We start from the raw sequence: 20980 nt of genomic DNA on the forward strand, positions 1-20980 counted from the left end.
ATCTTCTGTCAAAGCGATACAAAAAGGCTCATAACCGAATTTAGAGTTCCGATATTTCGCAACTCAAAGTCTCCAAGCTCAGGCTATCAAAGCGCAGAGCAATGCGCTATGTTATGATGGATATTACTGGACGCTGATATCAGTCCAATCCCAAGATGACGCTTCAGATGTTGATAAACCCAGTGTGAAATCAAACCTTATCTGGCTGTGTTGCGCACAAGACGTTAGATGGGACTTAAGTCAAAGCCTCTGCTAGTTCTTATCCCGTGGGTCCCTTGAAGTATATTAGTTCTGCCAGCCCATGGTGAAACGGAGTAAGAATCATCAATCTAAGATTTTACACCCTCCGAGGATTCAAAATTTCATGTCCCTACTGCCATCACTATGAAGCTTTTGTTCTTTCTCATCGTCCTCATGGCCGTTATGGCTGCTGCCAGCCCCCAACTTCTCACCAAGGCAACACAGGATCAGTATGACTCTGTTCTGGACCGCAGACAAGATGAAGTCTGCTGCAGAAGGAACGGCGCAAACACCAAATGTGTAGGTTTTGTCTTTCGGGATATGACCTATTCAATGTCTTTGACTATAATTTGCTGATCAAGTGCCCTATAGATTTGTGAGGCTCGTTCTCAAGAAGTTTGTATGCTCTTTATGAACTTGGGCTTTCCTTTTGTTGCTAATTCTTTACTAGGACTGTAGAAAAGGGATTTGTATAAGGTAGCTCCTGCATGTTCCTTTGGATGATGGCAGGTTTTACGACACTCACAAACTCCTTTTGTCTCCGTGTATGGATCGTGTTGGTTAGGTGTAGTTTGAATAGCTTTCATGTTCTCGGTACGTCGAGATTAGTCGATTTTCAGCTATTGTCGCTGTAGTGAAGATGCTCTTAATGATAAACCATCTCCATGTTTCAAAGAGACTTGACAATTAAGCGCGTATGTTGTAGCAACAGAATTCGGATGTATCATCACAAAGTTGTGAGATTTGGTACATCACTCATTTTCCCTATTATAATCTCGGTGTCTAGCTGAATACGAGGAATTGACATGATTAAAGCTACCTGCAACTATGTCAGCTGATTCCAATCCTAGAATACTAAAAACTGCCTGTCCCAAGCGTTTCTAAGTGCCAAGTTGCCCAAGCTGTTATCAGCGCTCTTGGCTTTTGTTCTTACCCAGTGGATCTAACACATTACAAAAGTGGTTTCAAAAGGATAAGATAACTGCAGCCAAAGCTTCGAGAACTAGAATACTTATTCTCGACAAGGTATTGATGATTGATCAAAGCTCATGAACCAAACTGAGGAGAATGCCGACTGGAAGGCTCCCATTTAAGCAGTGCTACATTCGATTCTACCCACGTACACAACGCCCGGGTTGAGGCCCATACCAGAGATAATTATGCATCAAGCATTTTTGGCATGTAACTCACTTATTCGCAAGTTGCAAACGATCGGGGGTAACTTCAGTGATATGCTGCTTCATCCTTAATCTCAACTTATTCCTTTAAAAGAAAAATGGCTTGGATGAATATGAGACTAAAGCCAATATTTCGACCTCCTTTTGACTGGAAAATTCATTGTGCGCGGATTCTTGCACGATCATATTTTGCAATAGTACAAAACCAGATGATGCGGCTTTTAATTACCCCAGAAACTTGCGGATAATTTCAAAAGTCGAGTTACTGCCATTTTTCGAGCCTATAACGTCCCACACCCACTTCTGGGCACCCCCCACATTTGGGCACCCCATTTACACCAAAAACGCCGTTTTTCGAAATTCTATATTAAACTAAATACTTTACTTATTAAAGAGAATAAATATATATTAAATAGATTAAGACTTAATTATAATACTTAAGTAGCTATATACTAGTATTATTGATAATAAGTATTATAAATTCAAGGTTTAACATTTATAATACTAATTTACCTAGCCTATATCTTAATATATAAAATAGGTAGAGATATTTAACTAATATGATTAGAATTTTTAAGTAAGATATAGTAGATTTATATATTCTTATACTTAGTAAAAAATTCTTTAAGCTTAGAATAATATTTTAAAATTTCCCTTAAGAAAAGTTTCTATTATAGAATTTTAACCCTTAATTATACTATATTTACTAAAGTAATACTTTTAAATCTCTTTTAGATATAATTATATACTTTTAATAAGTATAAATATTAATTTCCTAGATTTTTTAAATAAGTATATATAAGCGAAAATATATTTTTCTAATGTTAAGGAATACTAGTAAGTTACTAGTATCTACTAACATTTTAAAGCTTTTAGTTTTAAACTTCTATATTATAACTATTATTATATTTAAACCTTTATAAAAAATTAGATGGCTATAATTATACTTAACATAGTTTATATATATTTTCTTTTCTTAGTAAGTATAGTAGTTAGTTTAATATAGAATTTCGAAAAACGGCGTTTTTGGTGTAAATGGGGTGCCCAAATGTGGGGGGTGCCCAGAAGTGGGTGTGGGACGTTAATGGATAGATTGTCCAGTACGTGTGCAATTAAACCGGAACATTGAGGGGAGATATCGGGGGTTTCCAATTGAAAGTCGGCAACATGAGTAAAGGGTGTGTCTATCACTAAAGATTAGAAAATAAACAGTTTGTTTCTATGTCATATCAATTTAAAGTTTGAACCAATATATTGCAGTAGGCTAGCAAGCTCTCATTACCTAGTTAAAATAGTGGGTGTTCCCGTTTGCTTAATTGCAGCTTTGTGACCGTGAATGTCGGATCGGGTTGATCACAAAGTATAAATCACTGTCTGAACTCTAAATTTTCCTCCAGTTCAAGCCTTATTCAGACCACCTGCAACTTATTGTTGTATATTGAGTTAACTTGACGGCTTCAAAATAATTAGAGAAAAGGGCTTGTCAGACTATCGTATTATGCAGGATTTCAGACACGCAGCAGCTCTGTTGTCTTGGCGGATATTGCCAAGCGGCCAAGATAGCGAAGCTTTGCGGCGTCGGCAACGCGGACAAATCCCATTTCTTGGCCATGCATCCACTACGCATCTTCCGTCCTCCATCCACTGTCCACATTACGATGAATATAACGCCTGGCTGGAAAAATAAATGGATCACTGGGGAAAATGAACTTCGTGCGGGGAATATTGGCTATCGATGCAAATGAACACATCCGATTGTCGGCCAGTTTTCTCCGGTGACCTCGGTTTAAAAATCCCATCAATCATTGTCTTGAGTGAACCAGACGGCGCCGTAGACCCTAGGAGCCCATATGCAGGCCACCTGCACAATCTCCGAATCCACTTCAGCCTACAGGCCCATCTCTCCATCTTCTCCCGACTTCTCGGCTTCTCCCCTCATTACGATGGGTTTGCAGCTGGTCCCCCAGAGCGAGGCTGGGGCAGAGAGCCGGCACAGCTGTCTGCTGATTACGTGGATGAACTGGTGCGGGCTACAAGCGAGAGGGGACTTAGAGGCGTGATAGGTGGAATAGAAATCCGTGGTTTCTCCCTTCGTGCAGCAAATGCCTGGTTATTTCCAGATGGCTAGTCAAAGCGAGACTAGCTTCATCTCAACCCCAGCGTTCTGCCAACAGCCCCCTGCTATTTTACCCCGACTTTGGGGAAACAAACAGCAATCCTGGGGGTATTCCGGTGTTGGTCACTCTCACATCTTACAATGTAGGCGTAGAAGACGAGAAAAGCTTTTGCCAACATTTCTTGGCCATGCAGGTGTCCTCTGCCAAGCTGCGCGACTATATGAGGAGACCGGGCGCACAAGATTCTCAATGGCTGGCTGATCATCTCTCCTGAGCAGCCCTTCTCTTGGCAACTCACTTGGCAATACCACTTGGACGTGTGCGTTTCTCTTCGTTGTCCAATCCCACACGCAACCATGAGAGTTTCGTCCCTTCTCGCCGCCTTGGCTGCTGCCGGTACTGCTCTTGCGAACTCCATTGAGCTCCCGGCAGGCGTCCCGCGTAGCGTTGAAGAGTTCCGCGAGAAGCATCCCTTCGTGAAGCGTGGCAAAGATTGCAGCCGCAAAACCTACAGCATCCGCGCCTCGGAAGATGACCTCGACGACATCTCTGACGAGTTCTATGAGGCCCTGCAGAAGGCCAACAATGGCGGTACTTTGTACCTCCCCGCCAACAAAACATTTGTCATTGGCAAGCCGCTCGACTTGACCTGGCTTAACGATGTGCACGTCCACTGGGAGGGTGAGATCAAGTTCACCAATGACACACCCTACTGGCAGGCCAATGCTTTCCGCCACCCGTTCCAGAACTCCATCATGTTCTGGAAGTGGGGAGGAAAGAACGTGAAGCTTTACGGAGAGGGTGTGCTCAACGGCAATGGTCAACGGTGGTGGAACGAGTTTGCAGGTCTTGAGTAAGCTCTTAACATTCCGAGTTCGCCGTGTGTTGTACCTACTGACACCAATAAGAATTTTGGACCCGACCAACAACTACCTGCGACCCATCCTTTTCTATGCTGAGAATGCGACTGGCCTGTCATTGGAGGGTATCCATCTTAAGGACTCGCCCTGCTGGACTACCTTTATCGTCACTTGTAAGAACAATACACCCTTGAGCCGATCTACTTCAAGTTTTTAACAAGCCATTTAGCCAAGGATATCACTTTCAAGGACGTCATCTGCACCGCTGAGAGCAAAAACGCGACAGCCGAGCCCAAGAATACCGACTTCTTCGATTCCCTCAATGTGGAGGACGTCAAGGTTGAGCGCGTCTGGGTTAACATTGGCGATGACTGCTTCTCGCCCAAGTCGAACGCCAGCAACATCCACGTTGACACCATGTACTGCAACGGCACTCACGGTCAGTCCATCGGCTCGCTCGGCCAGTACGCCGGTGAGAAGAGTTTCGTGAAGGACGTCGTCATCGAGAACGTGTGGATGCTCAACGGCCAGCACGGCGCCCGTCTCAAGACCTGGGCAGGACCTAACATCGGCTACGGATTCATCGACAACGTCACCTTCCGCAACTTCTGGCAGGCGAACAACGAGTACACGGCCTTCATCGACTCGTGCTACTTCAACATCAACGCTACCACCTGCGCGCAGTACCCTTCGAAGATGAACATCACCAACATCCTTTTCGAGAACTTCTCGGGCTACAGCAGCGGCAAGTACGGTCGTGCCGTCGCTAAGTTGACCTGTTCAACCAGCCCTGACGCCGTGTGCGATAACATTCAATTCAAGAACTTCAACATCACCACCCCCTGTGGAGGCGACCCCGTCATCCTGTGTGATGGTGTCAAGGGCGGAATCGGTATGCCGTGCGTCTCAGCTAGCAGCCCCGAGGGCAAGGCGGCTCTTGCGGCCAAGTGCACGACAGCGTTGGCGGAGGCTACACCCTGGGCTGTCAGACCTTTTGAAGAGTAGGATCTCCAACTTATGATGAGGTAGGCTTGAGAGGAGCCTCGCTACGTGATACGGGAACGACTGATGGAGAAAGCTTGTGAAAAAGCCGTTTCAGGCCAGTTTAGATTCTCGTAGAAACTTCAATCTGTAAATACAATTTTGATATCAAATGTCCAATCGCGCCAGACCCGATTCCTGAGATAATACAAATGGTAAAAACATTTGAAGAAAAACTTATAGCAAAGCAGCGCCGACAAGACCGGCCGCGGCGACAACAGCACCGACCATGCCAGTCTCACGGGGACCGGCATTGGGTGTCTTGGTGGCGGCTGCGGAGCCGGCAGCACCGCCGGAAGCGCTGCCAGTCGCCTTGGAGCCGACTTTGCCGGTGGCCGAGCAGGATGCGATCTCGGTCGCGAAGTCAGTCACGGTAGAGCACTGTGAGAGTGCGGAGTTGATAGAGGCCGAGTTGGCGTTGACCCAGCTGATGACGGCGGACGTGTAGCTTGAGTATTCTGCGCTCAGTTCCGAGGGATATGTGACACTGCAGGGGTCCGTTTGAGGAGCGGCAGTCATCTCGTACGAGACGATCTTGGGAGGCGGCGTGGGTGCATTGGCATAGACAGTAGCCAGGGCGCTCAGGCAGGAGTCGGCTGAAGGGTTGGGGATGTCAGTCTGACGGGGGAGGAGATCGCGGCGGACACGGTCCGGGCGGAGGTCCATGGCGGCAATGGCTGAGCCGGTGAGAGCGGCAACGAGGGCGAGCTTAGCATGCATCTTGTGAGGTGGTTTGGGTAAGATAATTGTAACTGGAGGTGATGAATTGTCGTTCAGGGTAGTGGAAAGCCTTGGGGAAGAAGTTATTGACTGTACTGATGGAGATGAATCAAGAACCGAACGGAAGGAACGGCAACGCTTGGTTAAATAGAGATTTACAGCAGCTTCTACCCCTTGCAATCCGGAGCATCATTTCAAACCACCAAAATAAGGACATCGACAGCGAGCCAGTCAGCCGCCATTATGACCGTGCACTGTCTAGCGGCAGGCTAGCTCTGTCATGATGGCTTCCCAGTAATTGCAGGAATGTAAACAGATCAGAGCTGTGCTGTGGTAGCTCAGGGCGATCACTAACGGCGTCTGCTTGAACTGCAAGCAATTACCTTCCATGGCCCTGTGTCTCACATGATATTCAGCTGGGGCAGATCGTTTCGATTGTCTTACATTCTGATCTGCCTTATCCTGTATTCAGAATAGAAACAAGCCAGGCGTACAAAAGCTTGACGGGTTTACGCCGAGGCACTCAGGAGAAGTGGCGTGGCTAGTCGTTAGGCTAGATGCCCTTCCGGCAGGCTAAGAAGAATCTAAGACAGTTCAGTGTCACCGAAACCCAAGTTAAATGAAAGTCGACTCTCAAACGGTGGGTTTTCAGACCATGCATAACTGCTTGCTCATCCGGGGTAGCACCTGCTAGCACTACGACTTGCTCCCAAGGAATACGATCTTGTTTGGTTGTGAATGTCGCAGATGACAGGGCCGATGGGAAAAGGTTAGTCATGTTTGGAGACCAAGGGGTAACGCCCCTAAGCCATCATAATATCAGAACTTCAGCCCTAAGCCACAGCTTTCTTGGCAAAGTCAAACATGTTTGGTGGCTCGTTTGCCGTGCAGTAACTGCGGCTCCTTTAATCACCCTCCCTCGTGCCACTGTCCAAAAGCGTCACTGAAAGATCGCATACTGAAGATATGTCGAGCTGTAACGTAGGGCTATGCAATCATGGCAGAACAACTTTGAAGACGCCACACTTAAACACTTAGCAAGCGGAAGCGATGGATGTGCCAAGACTAAGCGGACTTATCTTCACCTCCTTTAATGTCCTTTCCACCATCAAAAGACACAGCTCCTGAGCACGCTCCGCGTACCGCTAGGATTAGGCTTCCTCTTGTAACTCCACAACACCAGACTCGATAAACCAATCACTTCGCCTACTTCCTTCATGAATCAGCCTTCTCATTTTGTGAGCTTTTCGTCCAAGCGTCAGCGCAGAAGGCTCCCTCCTTGAGTACCTAGTATTTACTCCCACTGCACGCTGTAACCCAGGTTTTTTTTACGCTATAGACATCATCAACCTTAACAAGAAATCGATGCCACTGGGATTAAGAATCGTTTTTTTACTTTCAAAAGTTGTGTCTTGTCGGAACAAGCGCACCGAAAGGCGTTAGCGTGAATAGTCTGCCCGCAGTAGAACTTAGGTTTTGTATCTTTCTAGCAGTCATGTTGCTAAACATAAAACAGGCTGTCTATGGGTACAGCTATCAGTCACTAGTATCTTTTAACTTCTTTGAAAGGTAAAGTATTCATGAACAGCACTGTCAACAAATGCTTTCTCAACCCCATGTTCTGGAATGAGCGCATGTTTTGCCACAACCCTCGAATCCCTTCCTTCTGTAGATCCTGCCTGTAAAACTAAGTATTCGTAAACATATCAACGGGTTACCGTTCCATCTTTTATCATCCAAGATAAAGACAAAGAGTTTTTGGTAAAGGCCCAATCAGCAGGATGTCAAAGTCAGGGCCACTATTGTTCTGCGGCAGTATCCCTTTGCTGAAGGACTGCGACAATTTTCAACGGCTCAGGGCCAGCCAAGAATGATATGCTCAACGCCCATTTTTATGACTCCAAGTAATGAAACAGCATAAGGCCAAACCATCCGCTTGTGATAAGAAGGTCGGTCAGTAAGGAAGAACTACGTTGTTTGCTTTAGGATTCCTCATACGTGGTTTTCATGATACCACGCCGTCAAACGGAGGCAATGAAGAATCATTTCATCACTATTAGATTCCTATTTCTCAGGTCTCTCGGTAAACTGGAGCTACAGTGATGATTTTTGTTACTTCAAACTGATATATCCTATCGACTGCAGTAAGGCAACAGGTACATGACACATGGGAGAAGGGGGGTACTAGCCAATCATATTCCAGTAGTGCGATTCTGGTCGAATGATGAGCATTATCTGGTTAGTGTTTGGAGAAACATGGGCCTCACAATGGATCGGTATGTATTGCCTTGTGGCAGTCGATGGGATAGAAACGAATGTGCTGCTTTTGTGGCACGGCCTAAACCAAACACGTTTGGCCTTTATAATCCCGTTTATCAAAACAAATATCAAATATAAATGTAGCCGACAGTCGAGATATTCATTATCGGCTTCCTCAAATTCCGTCAAATTGTACCGAGAAACCGGGAAACCTATGAGCCCGACCGCCCGCATATTTCCCGCAAGTCTCCCGCCGAAAACCCGCAAAGTCCGCACCGGGATCCACTCTTCCGCTTACGGGCCCGGCTTACCTTACGAGCAGTCAACGCCTCCTCTTCACACGAGCATCAAACTTCTAACCTCACATTACCATCATAGATTCAAGCGGCACCAGGTTAGTCACACCTGTCAGACATGCAAGGCTTCTGGCTACTGGTACTTATTAGGGTCCTCTAACTCTCACTCACGTCTCCTGAAGACCGCCAGATAGTAAACCAGGCGTGGTCGTGCGGACAATGGCGCGGATAAACAAGCAGAAAGCATGCATAGCCTGCACGGAATCCAAACGCCGTTGCGACAAGGGCTTTCCCTCGTGCTCCCGCTGCGAGGATCGGGACGTTGACTGCCACTACCCGCCCGCCAAAAGACGGCGTCGATACCCCCCCCAACACCCCACGCCGCTTGGCGGCTGCGGAAATATCTTGGAACCAGACCTAAACACAACGGGAGCAGCAGACATATTCACTCTAGACGCCGGCCCCCTCTCCGTCGGCTTATGGAACGCACCATGGACAGACCTCCCCATCCTTCCAGACTTCCCTACCACAACTCACAACCCACAACCACCATCCGCAAGCCATCCGCAGGACGCACGCACGGAATCCCAAACCAACACCGACACAAACACAGCCATCCGAAAAGCAACAGTCAACGACCTGGATAAAAGCAGATGGTTCATCGCCCCCTCGACGTGGCGCATCGACCGCTGGCCAACCTACAGACGCAACGCATACCCGACCTCGGTCCTGACAAATTTCACCCGCGGCCTCCAATCGTGGGTCCGCCGCTGGGTTCTCGACGGCCACAACCCCTTCATCCACCGCAGCCTCTACGCAGAAGGCAACTACTTCCCCCTCTGCCTCCAAGACGCGCTCACCTCGGCGTCACTGTACCACCACAAGACGCCCCAAAACGAAGTCTTCGTCCACCGCATCCTCGACGAAAGAGTAGCGGCAATGATGGCTTCCTCTTCCCAGCCCACCACCACCTCGCCGCAGCTAGAAACACGAGACCACCTAGCGAGAGTCCAGGCGCTCTTCGTGTACACAGTCATCCGCCTCTTCGACGGCTCCGTGACCCAGCGCGCAGCAGCAGAAGACCATCTCCCCACGTTGTCAAAATGGTGCGACCAGCTCTGGGAGTCGGTGGTCCTGGACGCGGACGCGCTCTCCAAGAACATGGTCCCCAATTCGAAGCACTGTCCAGGCTCAGCAGCAAAATCCTCCCGGTGTAACACGAACGACGCGGTCACCGGCGCCGCCGGCAGTATCCGCGACGACGACAACGGCACGTACGACTCGGACCTGGCGACCTGGGACCTGTGGGTCATCACCGAGTCCATCCGTCGCACGTGGCTCATCGTGACGTGTACCATCGGCGTCTACGGCACTCTCAAGGGAGAATGGTCCGAGTGTCCCGGAGGTGCCATCTTCACGGCGCGGGCGGGGTTATGGGACGCGCCGTCCGCGCCGAGGTGGGCGGCCATGTGCCGGAAAGTCGCCGCTTCCTCGGGGACCGCATGTGGACAGGACGGTAACAGCAGCGGGAGTAGCAGAACGACTTGTGACGGGAGGTTCTTCATCCCGTCGTTCGATTCCGATTCGTTGCTTATGAGCGCGGCGGCTATTGAGGTGGATGAGTTTGCTCGGCATTTGTTTACTATCATTTGGGGACTTGATAGGGTCGAGAGCTGGGCTTTGCAGACGGCGTCTTTGGGAGAGGTCAGTTTGGTTTATTGATAGTAGTGTGTGTGTCTGGGTGATTGGGTACCAACTGCGAAGGGATTATCACGGGAGGCGTTACCAAATGGACATGGAATATCAAATCAAAAGATCAACATATTTATATACAACTTTTACAGGCAACCACTGCGATCGTCGAGGGGGGAGATGACATGACGCACAAAACAGCTTCCATATATTTGCAAGGCATGATCATTACCGTCAACGCCCGTCGAGGCAGGACCAAACACTTCGACTTCTAGGCCTTTTACGATCCCCCTTCCCTACTGTAATCAAATTTCATTCTAGACAACAGAGCACAAACTTTCTACTCCTCGTCGTCCTCCGCCGCGGCCTCCTCTGCCTCCTCCTCCTCTGCCTCGATCTCTTCCTCGGCTGCCGAGGCAGGTGACTCAGTTCCGTTGACCTTCTTAACCTCGGCCACCTCGGGCGCGGCGCCGCCCTCCTTCTCCAGGCGCAGCCACTCGTCCCACTCGGGAAACAGCTCCTCGTCCTCAACGGGTACACCGATCATCTTGGACACGCGGCCCTTCTTGCCCTTGTCGAGGCTCTCCTTCCACTCCTTAACGACGTCTGCTGTGAGACTCGGCTTGTATGTTTGCGAAAACAGGACAGCCTCGGCTAACCGGCCGGTCTTGGTGAGAATCTCAACACAGCCGGCAACATCGCCGAGGAGCCACTTGCAGCTGAATGCTACGTTGTGAGCACCCGCCTCCTGGGCCTGCTCGGCCAGTTTTGAGAGACCGCTACGGTCTGAAGTGGACGAGTACAGGAGGAGAAGGGAGCCAAGATCCCTTGCGTTGGTGAAGCACTCTTGTGCGACGGCGACCTGCCATCCAGCAAGAGCGGCATCACCGACGGTCTTCCACTTGTGCTCGACATCAGCTTCCCTAGCAAGCTCGAGTGCGGTATCCAGCTGGCCCAGGCCGAGAGCAAGCTCGAACTTGTGCTCGGGATCAGTGGCGACCTCCAGAGCCAGTTCCTTATGGCCCTGGCCCTCCAAGAAGCGCGCAATCTTGTTGAACTGATCCGCAGGAATAGTCGGCAAAAGCTCTTGCGCCGTCTCCATGTCATCACGGAGAACCAAAGTCTGGTACTCGAGGACGGGCAGCGACAGAGCAAACGAGGTGACGGAGACATCCTTGTCGGCAAGGTAAATTCTTGAGTCACGCTGAATGTAGCCGAGGATGTACATGGACTGGTCGAAGTGCGACACGGTGTAGGTCTGGTCACCCACAAGGTAGTTCAACCGGTTGGTGCTGTTGGTGTACAGGAAGCAGTCGCCAACCCACTCTCCCGTGCGAACGCTATCGTCGTGTTAATAGGGTTCACTCCAATCTGAATGTAGAACATACCTCTCGTTGATATCAGTAATGACCTCGAAAGCAGCCTCGACACCGTCCTCATCAACCTGACCAGTCTGGACACCCTCAATGTAGGCCTCACGAGAGAAACGGAGGACGTAGAAGGTATCCTCGCATGCGAGAGCAACCAGCTCACCACTGTCAGACCAGTAAACCTGTTTCAGTCAGCATTCGAGTCTTGACGCAAGTGTAGCAATGTCCATACCTCTCTCGGCTCAACCTCAATGCGTCTGACCAGGCCACCGCTTTGCCAGTCAAAGAACGAAATGCCGCCCTGACCCTTGACACCAAGCAATACACCACCAGTCAGACCATCGGCCTGGAACCCGACATCAAGGCCGCCGGGCTTCTCAACAAAGTTCTTGTAGACCTTGACGCTCGTCGCCGACTCCCGGATGGCGAAGTCATTGGTGTTCTCCTTAGACGCCCACACAAAGTCCAACGCAGAACCAAAAGCCTTGTTACGCCACGCCAGAGCCGTGTAGATGATGTACTCGCCGTCACCGCAGACAGCGACAAATCTTCCGTTGGGGTTGTGAAGCAGGGTCGAAGGGTACACTTCGCAGGTGCCCATCTCCTTGACGGTGAGATGAATGGGCTCGTTGTCCTTGATGGAGTCATCTATATATGTTAGCAGTTGTCGAACAGGCTCGGGGGCAGCCGAGACCTACCTCCACCCTTGATAATGGACGAAACGACCTCGTTGTGGCGGGCCCAGATGAGCTTTCCTGAAGCGTCCATGGACACAGCAGGCTCCTCGCGACCCAGCTTTACGACGACAGCGCCGTCGTCGAAACCGACAGCGACACCCTGCTTGCCCTTCTGGTAGGAAACGCACCATGCACGTTCCAGGCCGTAGTTCAGCGACTGCTCAAATCGGTAGGTGTTGGCGTGCCATATCCTGATAGTGCCGTCCTCGGAACCGGAAATGATGACTGGCAATTCGGGGTGATAGCACGCGAACGAGACGTTATTCGTGTGGCCCTCGAGGGTAGCAATCAGAGACTTGGTAGTGTAATCCCAGACCTTAACGGTCCGGTCATCGGATGTCGTCAGGAGGTAGGGCTTGTCGGAGTGAGGGTAGTAGTCGACGTGGTTGACACCCTTGGCCTCATGCGCCTCGAGAGTGAAGTTGGGCGTCGCGGAGCCAAGGCTCCAGATCTTGACGGTACGATCCAGAGAGGCGGACGCGAAAGTGTTGGTGTCCTTGGGGTTGATGGCAAGTCCCATGACATAGTGGCCGTGACCCTCAAAGACCTGCACGCACTTCCATCCCTTCTCCCAGTCCCAAAGCTTGATCGTCATGTCATCGGAGGCGGTCAGCACGAAGGGTTGTGTCGGGTGAATGGCGATAGCTCGAATATAGTCGGGGTGGGCCTCGAAGGAGGTGATCTTCTCCGAGGTGTTGTAGTTGTATACACGGATCTGGAAGTCATCGGAACCGCAGACAATCCAGTTCTTTCTTGCGACGAATCGGCCAGCTCGCACAGGAACGTCGGTGAGCTCAAATGTCTTGACAATCTGCTGTGTCTCGTACGACCAGATGTAGACATGGCCGCTGTACAGTGTCGTAAGAATCCATGGCTCTTGGGGGTGGAAGTCGATACCCTTCACCCGCTCGCTGCGGGCGAACAATTGTCGCTAAATGTTCTAGTTAGCTACCGAGAGCTATTCAGGAGATGACAGACTGGCGGTAGCTATGGAGCTGCTACGAGCCTCTGCAGATAGCTACCTCCTAGGCATTGCAAGATGCTCTGGAAAGAGAATCCAAGTGGTTCGTACCTTCACGTCGACCTTCATCTTGAACACCTATCCGGATGCCAGCAAGGGAGGATTGGAAAGGTGATGCTGTCCTCGAGAAGCGAAGTGGGGGGAATATGCAGCGCTGGTGACGACTCTCACGAAGGGTTCATGTGTCGCGTTCCAGCAAATTCGAAAAGGCGGGGATTTATTAGAGTTGGCTGCTGGAAGCCGGTCGCGTAGGTGGGTTTAGGAAGCCTCGAGAGCGTGTGTCGTGGGAATTGATGGCTTCCAGAGCTATGGCAGTCGCAATTTTGGCCAGGTCGGTATTTCGAGCTTCAACAGATGTGTCCCTACCGCGAGTTCAGGAGCTGATTGGTGCCTGATGCATGTGGCGTTTGCCTAAGGCTTCCAGAACTCCAGCCACACACACATTCTAGACCTCGCCAATAACTGTGGAATCAGCACTACCAGCCACACTCATCATCCAACAGGGCACGCGCAAGCCACATAAGCTCTCCATGATCCAGCGCCCGTGCCACTGTCAATACCTTACTTGTCATCTTCAGATCTTCCATCTAACACCCACTTCACGATGCACGCACGCTATGTTCGTTCCTATAACAACTTTAATCACATAAAAGTGTAGCAAATAACTGTACCGCATACGCGCATACGGATAGCACACTGGATGCATGCAAGTAGCTCTAGACTGAAACCCATAAAACAAATTACTCATGAACTATAGTTAAATCTCCATCACGGATAAAAACTCAATTCAGGTAGAATAAGTTGTTACATCAATAGCAGTGAAGCTGCGGCACTGTACATCACATTTCACGATAGTAATTGGGAAAGTATTTAAATTTTGAAAAATTTGGTATTCAGTCGCTTGGTATGCTAAATTCCTAAGACTAAACCCCTTACAACCATGTCGGTTGAAGCGAAAAATAAAAATAACCATTGACCGAAGGGGTCATTGCCCCTATCCCAAAACGCCATGCCTGTATTCCCATGATATATGCAAAACTCCGAAAAATTCCCATATCCATTAATCATAATACGACTCATAGCCGACAACTAAGTCATTCCTCGCTGTCAGCCTGGACTCTGCGGACAACGTCCACGAGCATGGGGTGAATCTTCTCCGAAGATTGAATGCCACAGATCTTGGTAACAACATCCTCGGGACCGTTCTCGGACATGATCTTGGCAAGCTCCTTGCTCTCATCATCGCCCTCAACCTCCTGGAAGCGGAAGGCCATCTCGGCCGCACGGAGGAGGGCGGAGCAGTCCTCGCCCTTCTCGGCAAGCTCAGCGGCGGGGCCGATGAAGCGCTCCTTACGGCTCAACTTGCGGAGCGGGGCACGGCCGACACGCTCAACAGCATCCTCAAGGTGAGGGTTGCCGATGCGGCGGATGATCTTGGCAGCGTATTCGCGCTGGGCCTTCTCGTCAATGCCGTGCTTGCTGATGATCAAGTTGCTAGTCTCCTCGAGAGCCTTGCGAACCTCAGCCATGATAGCCTTGTCCTGGAGAGCATCGTAGACAGTGCGCTTGCTACGGTTGTATCCGTGATAAGCAGCGGTGGCGTGACCAGTGTTGACAGTGTACAGCTTGCGCTCGATGAAGGGAGCAAGCTCATCGACCCAGTTGATGCCCTCAATGCTGGGAATTTGGTCGAAGGGCGTGCGGTCGACAACCCATTCGTAGAACTTCTCGAGCGTAACATCCAGGCCAGCATTGGGGTCCTGGGCAGGGACGATACGGTCAATCGCGGAGTTGGCAAAGCGGGCACGAGTGTCGTAATCCTCAAGACGGTGAGGCGCAGTGTTTCTAGGGTCCTTGATGTGCTCGGCAAGGGTATCCGTAGCACCGATGGCGTTCTCGCAGGCAATGACTGCAATAGGAGCCAGGTCGCTAGATCGCTTGTCAATACCCTTAGCAATGACAGGGGCAATGAACTTCAGGATGTTCGGGCCGACGGAACAGGTGACGACGTCGGCGGTGGCAATCTCATCAACAAGCTCAGCCTCGTGGGTTTTTGAGTTGATGGCGCGGTAGTTTGTGATGACATTCTCGTTTGTACCCTCAGCGCCGACCTCAATCACGCGATATGAGGGAGTCTCGTTCAGCTTGTTGATAAGAGCATCGGCGACATCGGCGAAGACGACTTCGTAGCCGGAGTTGTGGAGAAAGCAAGCGACGAAACCACGGCCGATGTTACCGGCGCCGAAGTGGACCGCCTTCTTCTGTTGTGTTGTTGAAGCCATTTTGAATGTGTGTATCTAGAAGATAGAGTGGTAGGTGTACTGGTTGTAGGTAGTGTGTAATGGTTTGCGTAAATGGTGTGAGTCGTGAGTGAAAGAGTTGATAGTTTGTCAAGGTCGATGTAGACCGAATGAAGTGAATATGATATATTTGTTGGAGGTGATGATGGAATATAGCAATCTAACCCGGGGGAACTGGGTTTACTTATATTTTGAGAGAGTTCGCCTTCAGCAAAGGGCCACCACGATGTAATTGAGTGCGAGTGCCTCCAGGAAGGTACCATGGGATGGCCTTGACGTGTGAAGGGCTCATTTACAGTGGGGGCACCGGCCCAAAATGGAAAGCATGAGGGAGTGGAGACTCCGGAGGGGGACCCATGCGATGCGTCGTACACTACAAAGTTGTCGGTACGTACCCACTATCTACGTAAGGGATACGTACCCAATCACCCTGAGGCAGACGCCTCCGTGTGTATCAAGGACTGCCCCAGAGTAATGACATAACGCCGTAGCCCCTCAGCCATGCCATCATCCCCATTATTTCCTGCCTTGTGCGCGAATAGACGGGTACCCTTTCTCGTCCATCCTGTCACCCTGTTCTCGAGTCTCCGCTCCATTGAAACGGAGCGGCGTCAAATTAGCTCTTGACTGCGGCCCTTACTACGCTGTAGGGCCAACGAGGGTGCACCATTTTCGTCAAAGAGCCCACCATGCAGATACGCTGTACACTCTGTACCTGGTACACCCTGAGATACAGCCAGCTTGCTCCACTGAGGGGAGGGGGGGGTGTTGTCAGAAAAGCACTCACACAATGGGTACACTCCCTCCGTTGGGTTCGGGATATGATGGGGAGGTGGATGGATGGGGGATGTGGACGAGGCACAAGGAAAAACCAAGAGATGGGAAAGACGTCGTCGCTCGTCATGGGTACTTGGACTTCTTTGTGTTCTTGCTAGAGCCCATCGCTGGTGGTTGCTTTTGCATTTGACATTGGGGGCCAGCAAGCGACAGCGGCGTCACATCTGACTGTGTGTCCATGGCATGTGAGGATCACCGCTTCATGATACAGTCCCTCTCTGCTCCCCTTCCTGTCTTTACCATTACTTTGGATGGTGGGATCTATTCCGTTCTCATGCCCGTCAGAAAGTAATGGCTCCACCGGGTTGGAGAGAGGGTGACGACAAGAGCAATGCAGACTGGCAAAGAACACCTTCAAGTGGTCACCCGCAGTCAATCACGAGCATGAGATGTGGTGAGAGCTCTAGCGTCTGCTTGTGCCCGTATGTGTGAGAGTGTGTGTTTTCGTGTGTGGCACATTCTCATACAGCTAAGGAAGGTGAGGATGCCCCCAGTGCCCCCCAGTGCTTACTATAGTAGCATATACGCATTATCACTTTCAAAATAGACCATGCAGCATGTTAATGCTTGCTGCTCGTCGCTGCTGGCTATTGTAGCCTGCGTTTTGCCAACCTGCCCGGTCCAGGAAATAGTATTGTCATTGACTGGAAGGGTATGCCGTACGCCCGTTCAGACCGCACCAAGCCACTCTATTGTATGCCTAACCCAGCGCATGTGGCTCGCGGGCGGTGGATGGACGGGTGGATAAATGAATGGATGAAGCGATGCCGGTTCCGTCCGGTCTTTGAGCCACGAGGACCCTGAACAGAAGGCAATATGGAACGTGTGGTGGCCGAGGCTATGGGAATAATCAATACATTGCGCACAGAGCCCATGCGCCTGGAAAGCCGTACGGCTCTCTTTCGTGGACTTGTTCCAAAGCGGCTGGCTGGTGTGCCGAGTAATATCAATGTTGGCCCGGAAAGGAGATTTTTCGTGGCTGGCGAATGGCCATGGCAGAGGGATTTTTATTGCTTCACTATCGTGGCATCGGATCGCAAATCAATCGTAATCGGAGGGATCAGCGGCCAATTAGTGATACGTCGCACTATAGTGAGCCGGGGACTGGTGCCTCTGTGGCCTGTTCCTGAATTTCCCTGGCCTGCGCCGCCCGCCGAGAGCACCGAGAGGCACATGGGAACTGAAAGTCAAGGTAGCAAGTGTAACTACCTGGAGGCCGTATCGTGTACTTCATACTTTGCGGTAATTGTTGAAAAGGGGCCGGCTTGCAACTCAGCCAGGCAGAATTAAGACAGAAACCATGCGATGCCACGTCCGTCAATCAAGCGCAGACTCGTCACAAAGTTAGATGAAGGCGTCAATTCATCGATCGGAAACGTGGCCGGGTTGGCTGGGTTGGGTTCTGGATATGGATCAGTGGTCAAATCAACATTAACAATAGCATCTCATGGATCATGGAATCATGGCATGGCGAACGATGAATGGCCCCTCCTCGGTGGATTAATGGGAATGCCCCTCTTCTGGTCGGCGTCGCCTTGGTTGAGCCTTGCCCCGCCCCAGGGCCCTTTTGGGCTTTTTTGACCCTGCTTCTCGCGCGCCCTTGTCCGCCGATAGTGGTTGCAACTTAAGATGTGTGCTGTGAAACGGGACGGATTACCGTGAGCAAGGCTGTTTGAGTCTTGAGAGAATTACGGCGGCGGCTGTTTGCCAGGCTCATCGGCTTGTCAGAGCCCATGTCAGGGATCCGTGCCGCAAACGCTTCGCTGTGATTCGTGGACAGGACGATATGGCGCCACCTGGGTAATTGATATCACCGCGCCCTGGCGACCAGTCTCCGCAATTCCTCGCTTTGTTGACGCCGACGGTGACGAGACTGGCTTGGTGCAGCGGATGTTCGGAGGGATGGTAACTGGACGGTACAAGAGACCCATCTCTGCGCCGACATCCCTGGACACTGATGTGAACTGCGGATGTGTTTTGGGTGTGGGATGTGGCTCATTGGGCCGATAGCTGCTTATTGATAAGACGACAATAGGGAATGTCACTCTGACTGCAAGATATGGGGCACTGCGCCGAATTGCTGGGCACTTGGATAATGGCTGAGGGTTGGCTGGGCTGCCTCTCGACGCCCCCTCTCCAGGTGATTATGATTGGACGGTAAGCCTCGTTGCCTGCGCCGACGATGCAGGCGTAGAAGATACAGGTTGGGAAGTCCCCCAAGAGCGGGACGACAGAGTGGAGGACGTCGTTGTTGGAAGATCGCTGCCTCTTTGCTGCTTGGGGCCCTGTTCGCCGATGAACACCTGCAGGAAGGGTGCACTTGGCTGCAAGAACAAGTACCAATGTCTGCAATGGTTAGGACAATGAGACAATGAGATCCTGCCCCCCTCTGGTCCCCCTTTGAAAACAAGTCTCGATCTGGTTACAATGATTCGACCACGACTGGCTGGGCTGCATATCGCTTCGGCGCAGGATTTGTTCTTCCTGTTGGGTTGTTTTTTTTTCTTCTTTTCCTCGGCCCTTGTTTTCATTTTTCGCCCCGTACGGGTTGGGAGAATCGGGTTGCCACTTCGCCGCCTATGTGATGTATGTGGTTTTCTGTTGTGTTACCAACAAAAGAAGCTGATTGCGTCTGACAACAATGAATAAGCGGGTCTTAGTGATGCCAATTCCAGTTCACGATGGTCTGTCTCTCTACCCCCTCTTCCTTTGACGCCCAGCCGGTTGTGGCTTTTAAGAGGAGAGACACACCTCGAAAATGCTGGAACATGTACTTCTCCACGTTGCGAAAGGCAGGAAGTACTTCCAACAGAGGGTTTCCATGTTTCGTAGTGGGGGTCAACAAGGTCATCGGCTCCAGCGCCCGTCCTTCCCCCTCTGCTCCAATACGTATCCTTTGCAACATGTTGATATGTAAACATAGTCGATTACAACGGGGCTTAGAGGGGCACTGAGCAAATCAGGTACATAGTATGTAAAGAGACGGACGATATTGGGTCTAACGGAGCATTTGTGGGCAAGTGGTACGTACTGAAGACTAGAGTTTGTACCTGCCGTGGCTTCAATCAAGTGGAGGTACGGTATTCATCGACGAATAATCGACATTCGGGAAGCGGCGACAACGTTAACGAAGATGGGGAGTCCCTTCCTTCTCAAAGGTCTATTCAATGGCTCCTTCCGTAGTTCATTCCGTACTTCCTTCCTTAAGTTCCTCCCACTACGGGTTCCTTCGCGAGTTGTAAGTTCTTTACCTTTTCAGAACGGCGGGTACCTTCCTTTGTGGAGGCTTCTTTTCCGTCTTCTCCTTCTCAGGAGGATACTACGGCGCAGCCGAAGCTTCCGTTTGCGGTTTCCTTCCATACGCAGTGTTGGCCCGAGGTTCCCCCGCCTGTGGCCGCGTCCGCCGACACTGAACCCTGAGGTGCCCGAGAACTAAGGAGGGAATTTTCCCGTTTCCTACCGGGCTTTCGATACACCCACCGCTATTTCCACCTTGTCAGCCTTCACCACAGAGAGAGAGGCCATCCAATAATTCACTTTGTCTTGTCTATCTTGCTGCACCTGCATGGCACTGTCTTACCTCAGACTCTCCCATGATTTAAAATGTTTTTTTTTTCTTTTTTAACCCTCCCGCACTGACGTAGGTGATGGCATCGCTGGGATTTGATCTGTCGCAATACTTGGTGCAGCGACAATCTCAAACCTCGCACCCTTTCTGCATTATGCTGTCAACTGTACAAGTCATGCTGCTGCGTAAGACATGATATCCATCACCAATAAACTTAGCATGTACTCGCGACTTGAAGGTACTTGGCCGTCATTATCAAACACAGTTTTCCCTCGGACGGGAGCAGCCACAGGGACTTGACACCTCACCAATGTCGTGGTGACACACACCCTGCCCCGGCAGTCTGGAGCTGGCTGAACGGGTTTCACCACATTCTCAAGCATCGGCGAGGCTTTTTCCCTGGCACATGGAAGGCTGTTTCTAGCCCTGCTGGTGGCTGCGGCCCTCATTTCTTGCAAGGAGCCTCTGGCCTGTCTGAGCGTTTGCGATGCCTACGATTGGCTTTTCCAAGCCACTTCATTACAACCAAAACGACTACCTACCTACACCAGTTTGCCCTTCCATCCTGACTAATACTGGCATTTAGACCTTGGGCTTCACTTCTGCTTCCTTCGTTATGCTCCGGATCTACCCCAGATGAAATGCTGTCGCTCCCACTGCTTCGTCTTCTCTACCCCTATCATGCTTCGGCCGCTACGGCTGCTTGAGCTGTGGTAGGTCATCCACAACAGTGCCCATGCACAA

At 50.6% G+C, this 20980-nt stretch overlaps 5 protein-coding genes across 5 annotated transcripts; 2 read left to right on the forward strand and 3 right to left on the reverse strand.

Moving 5' to 3' along the window:
• Window positions 1-3891: 3891 nt before the first annotated feature.
• On the forward strand, window positions 3892-5400 carry CTRU02_214697 (exopolygalacturonase; the record flags this gene model as incomplete). The annotated part of the gene is made up of 3 exons (XM_036727882.1): window positions 3892-4388; window positions 4441-4568; window positions 4625-5400. 3 exons carry the CDS (start codon window positions 3892-3894, stop codon window positions 5398-5400), a joined length of 1401 nt encoding a protein of 466 aa, XP_036580411.1.
• Window positions 5401-5613: 213 nt separating this feature from the next.
• On the reverse strand, window positions 5614-6156 carry CTRU02_214698 (infection structure specific protein; the record flags this gene model as incomplete). The annotated part of the gene is made up of 1 exon (XM_036727883.1): window positions 5614-6156. One exon carries the CDS (start codon window positions 6154-6156, stop codon window positions 5614-5616), a length of 543 nt encoding a protein of 180 aa, XP_036580412.1.
• A 2774-nt stretch (window positions 6157-8930) lies between these two features.
• Window positions 8931-10433, forward strand: CTRU02_214699 (RNA polymerase ii mediator complex component; the record flags this gene model as incomplete). The annotated part of the gene is made up of 1 exon (XM_036727884.1): window positions 8931-10433. The coding sequence occupies one exon, from the start codon at window positions 8931-8933 to the stop codon at window positions 10431-10433; it is 1503 nt and encodes a 500-aa protein (XP_036580413.1).
• Window positions 10434-10743: 310 nt separating this feature from the next.
• On the reverse strand, window positions 10744-13600 carry CTRU02_214700 (coatomer wd associated region; the record flags this gene model as incomplete). The annotated part of the gene is made up of 5 exons (XM_036727885.1): window positions 10744-11743; window positions 11792-11955; window positions 12006-12421; window positions 12472-13441; window positions 13583-13600. 5 exons carry the CDS (start codon window positions 13598-13600, stop codon window positions 10744-10746), a joined length of 2568 nt encoding a protein of 855 aa, XP_036580414.1.
• Window positions 13601-14625: 1025 nt separating this feature from the next.
• Window positions 14626-15813, reverse strand: CTRU02_214701 (mannitol-1-phosphate dehydrogenase; the record flags this gene model as incomplete). Its single annotated transcript, XM_036727886.1, has 1 exon — window positions 14626-15813. One exon carries the CDS (start codon window positions 15811-15813, stop codon window positions 14626-14628), a length of 1188 nt encoding a protein of 395 aa, XP_036580415.1.
• Window positions 15814-20980: the final 5167 nt, after the last annotated feature.

The sequence above is a fragment of the Colletotrichum truncatum genome (genome assembly GCF_014235925.2).
Source record: "Colletotrichum truncatum strain CMES1059 chromosome Unknown Contig_0011, whole genome shotgun sequence".
In the NCBI taxonomy this organism is placed as follows: Eukaryota; Fungi; Ascomycota; class Sordariomycetes; order Glomerellales; family Glomerellaceae; genus Colletotrichum; species Colletotrichum truncatum.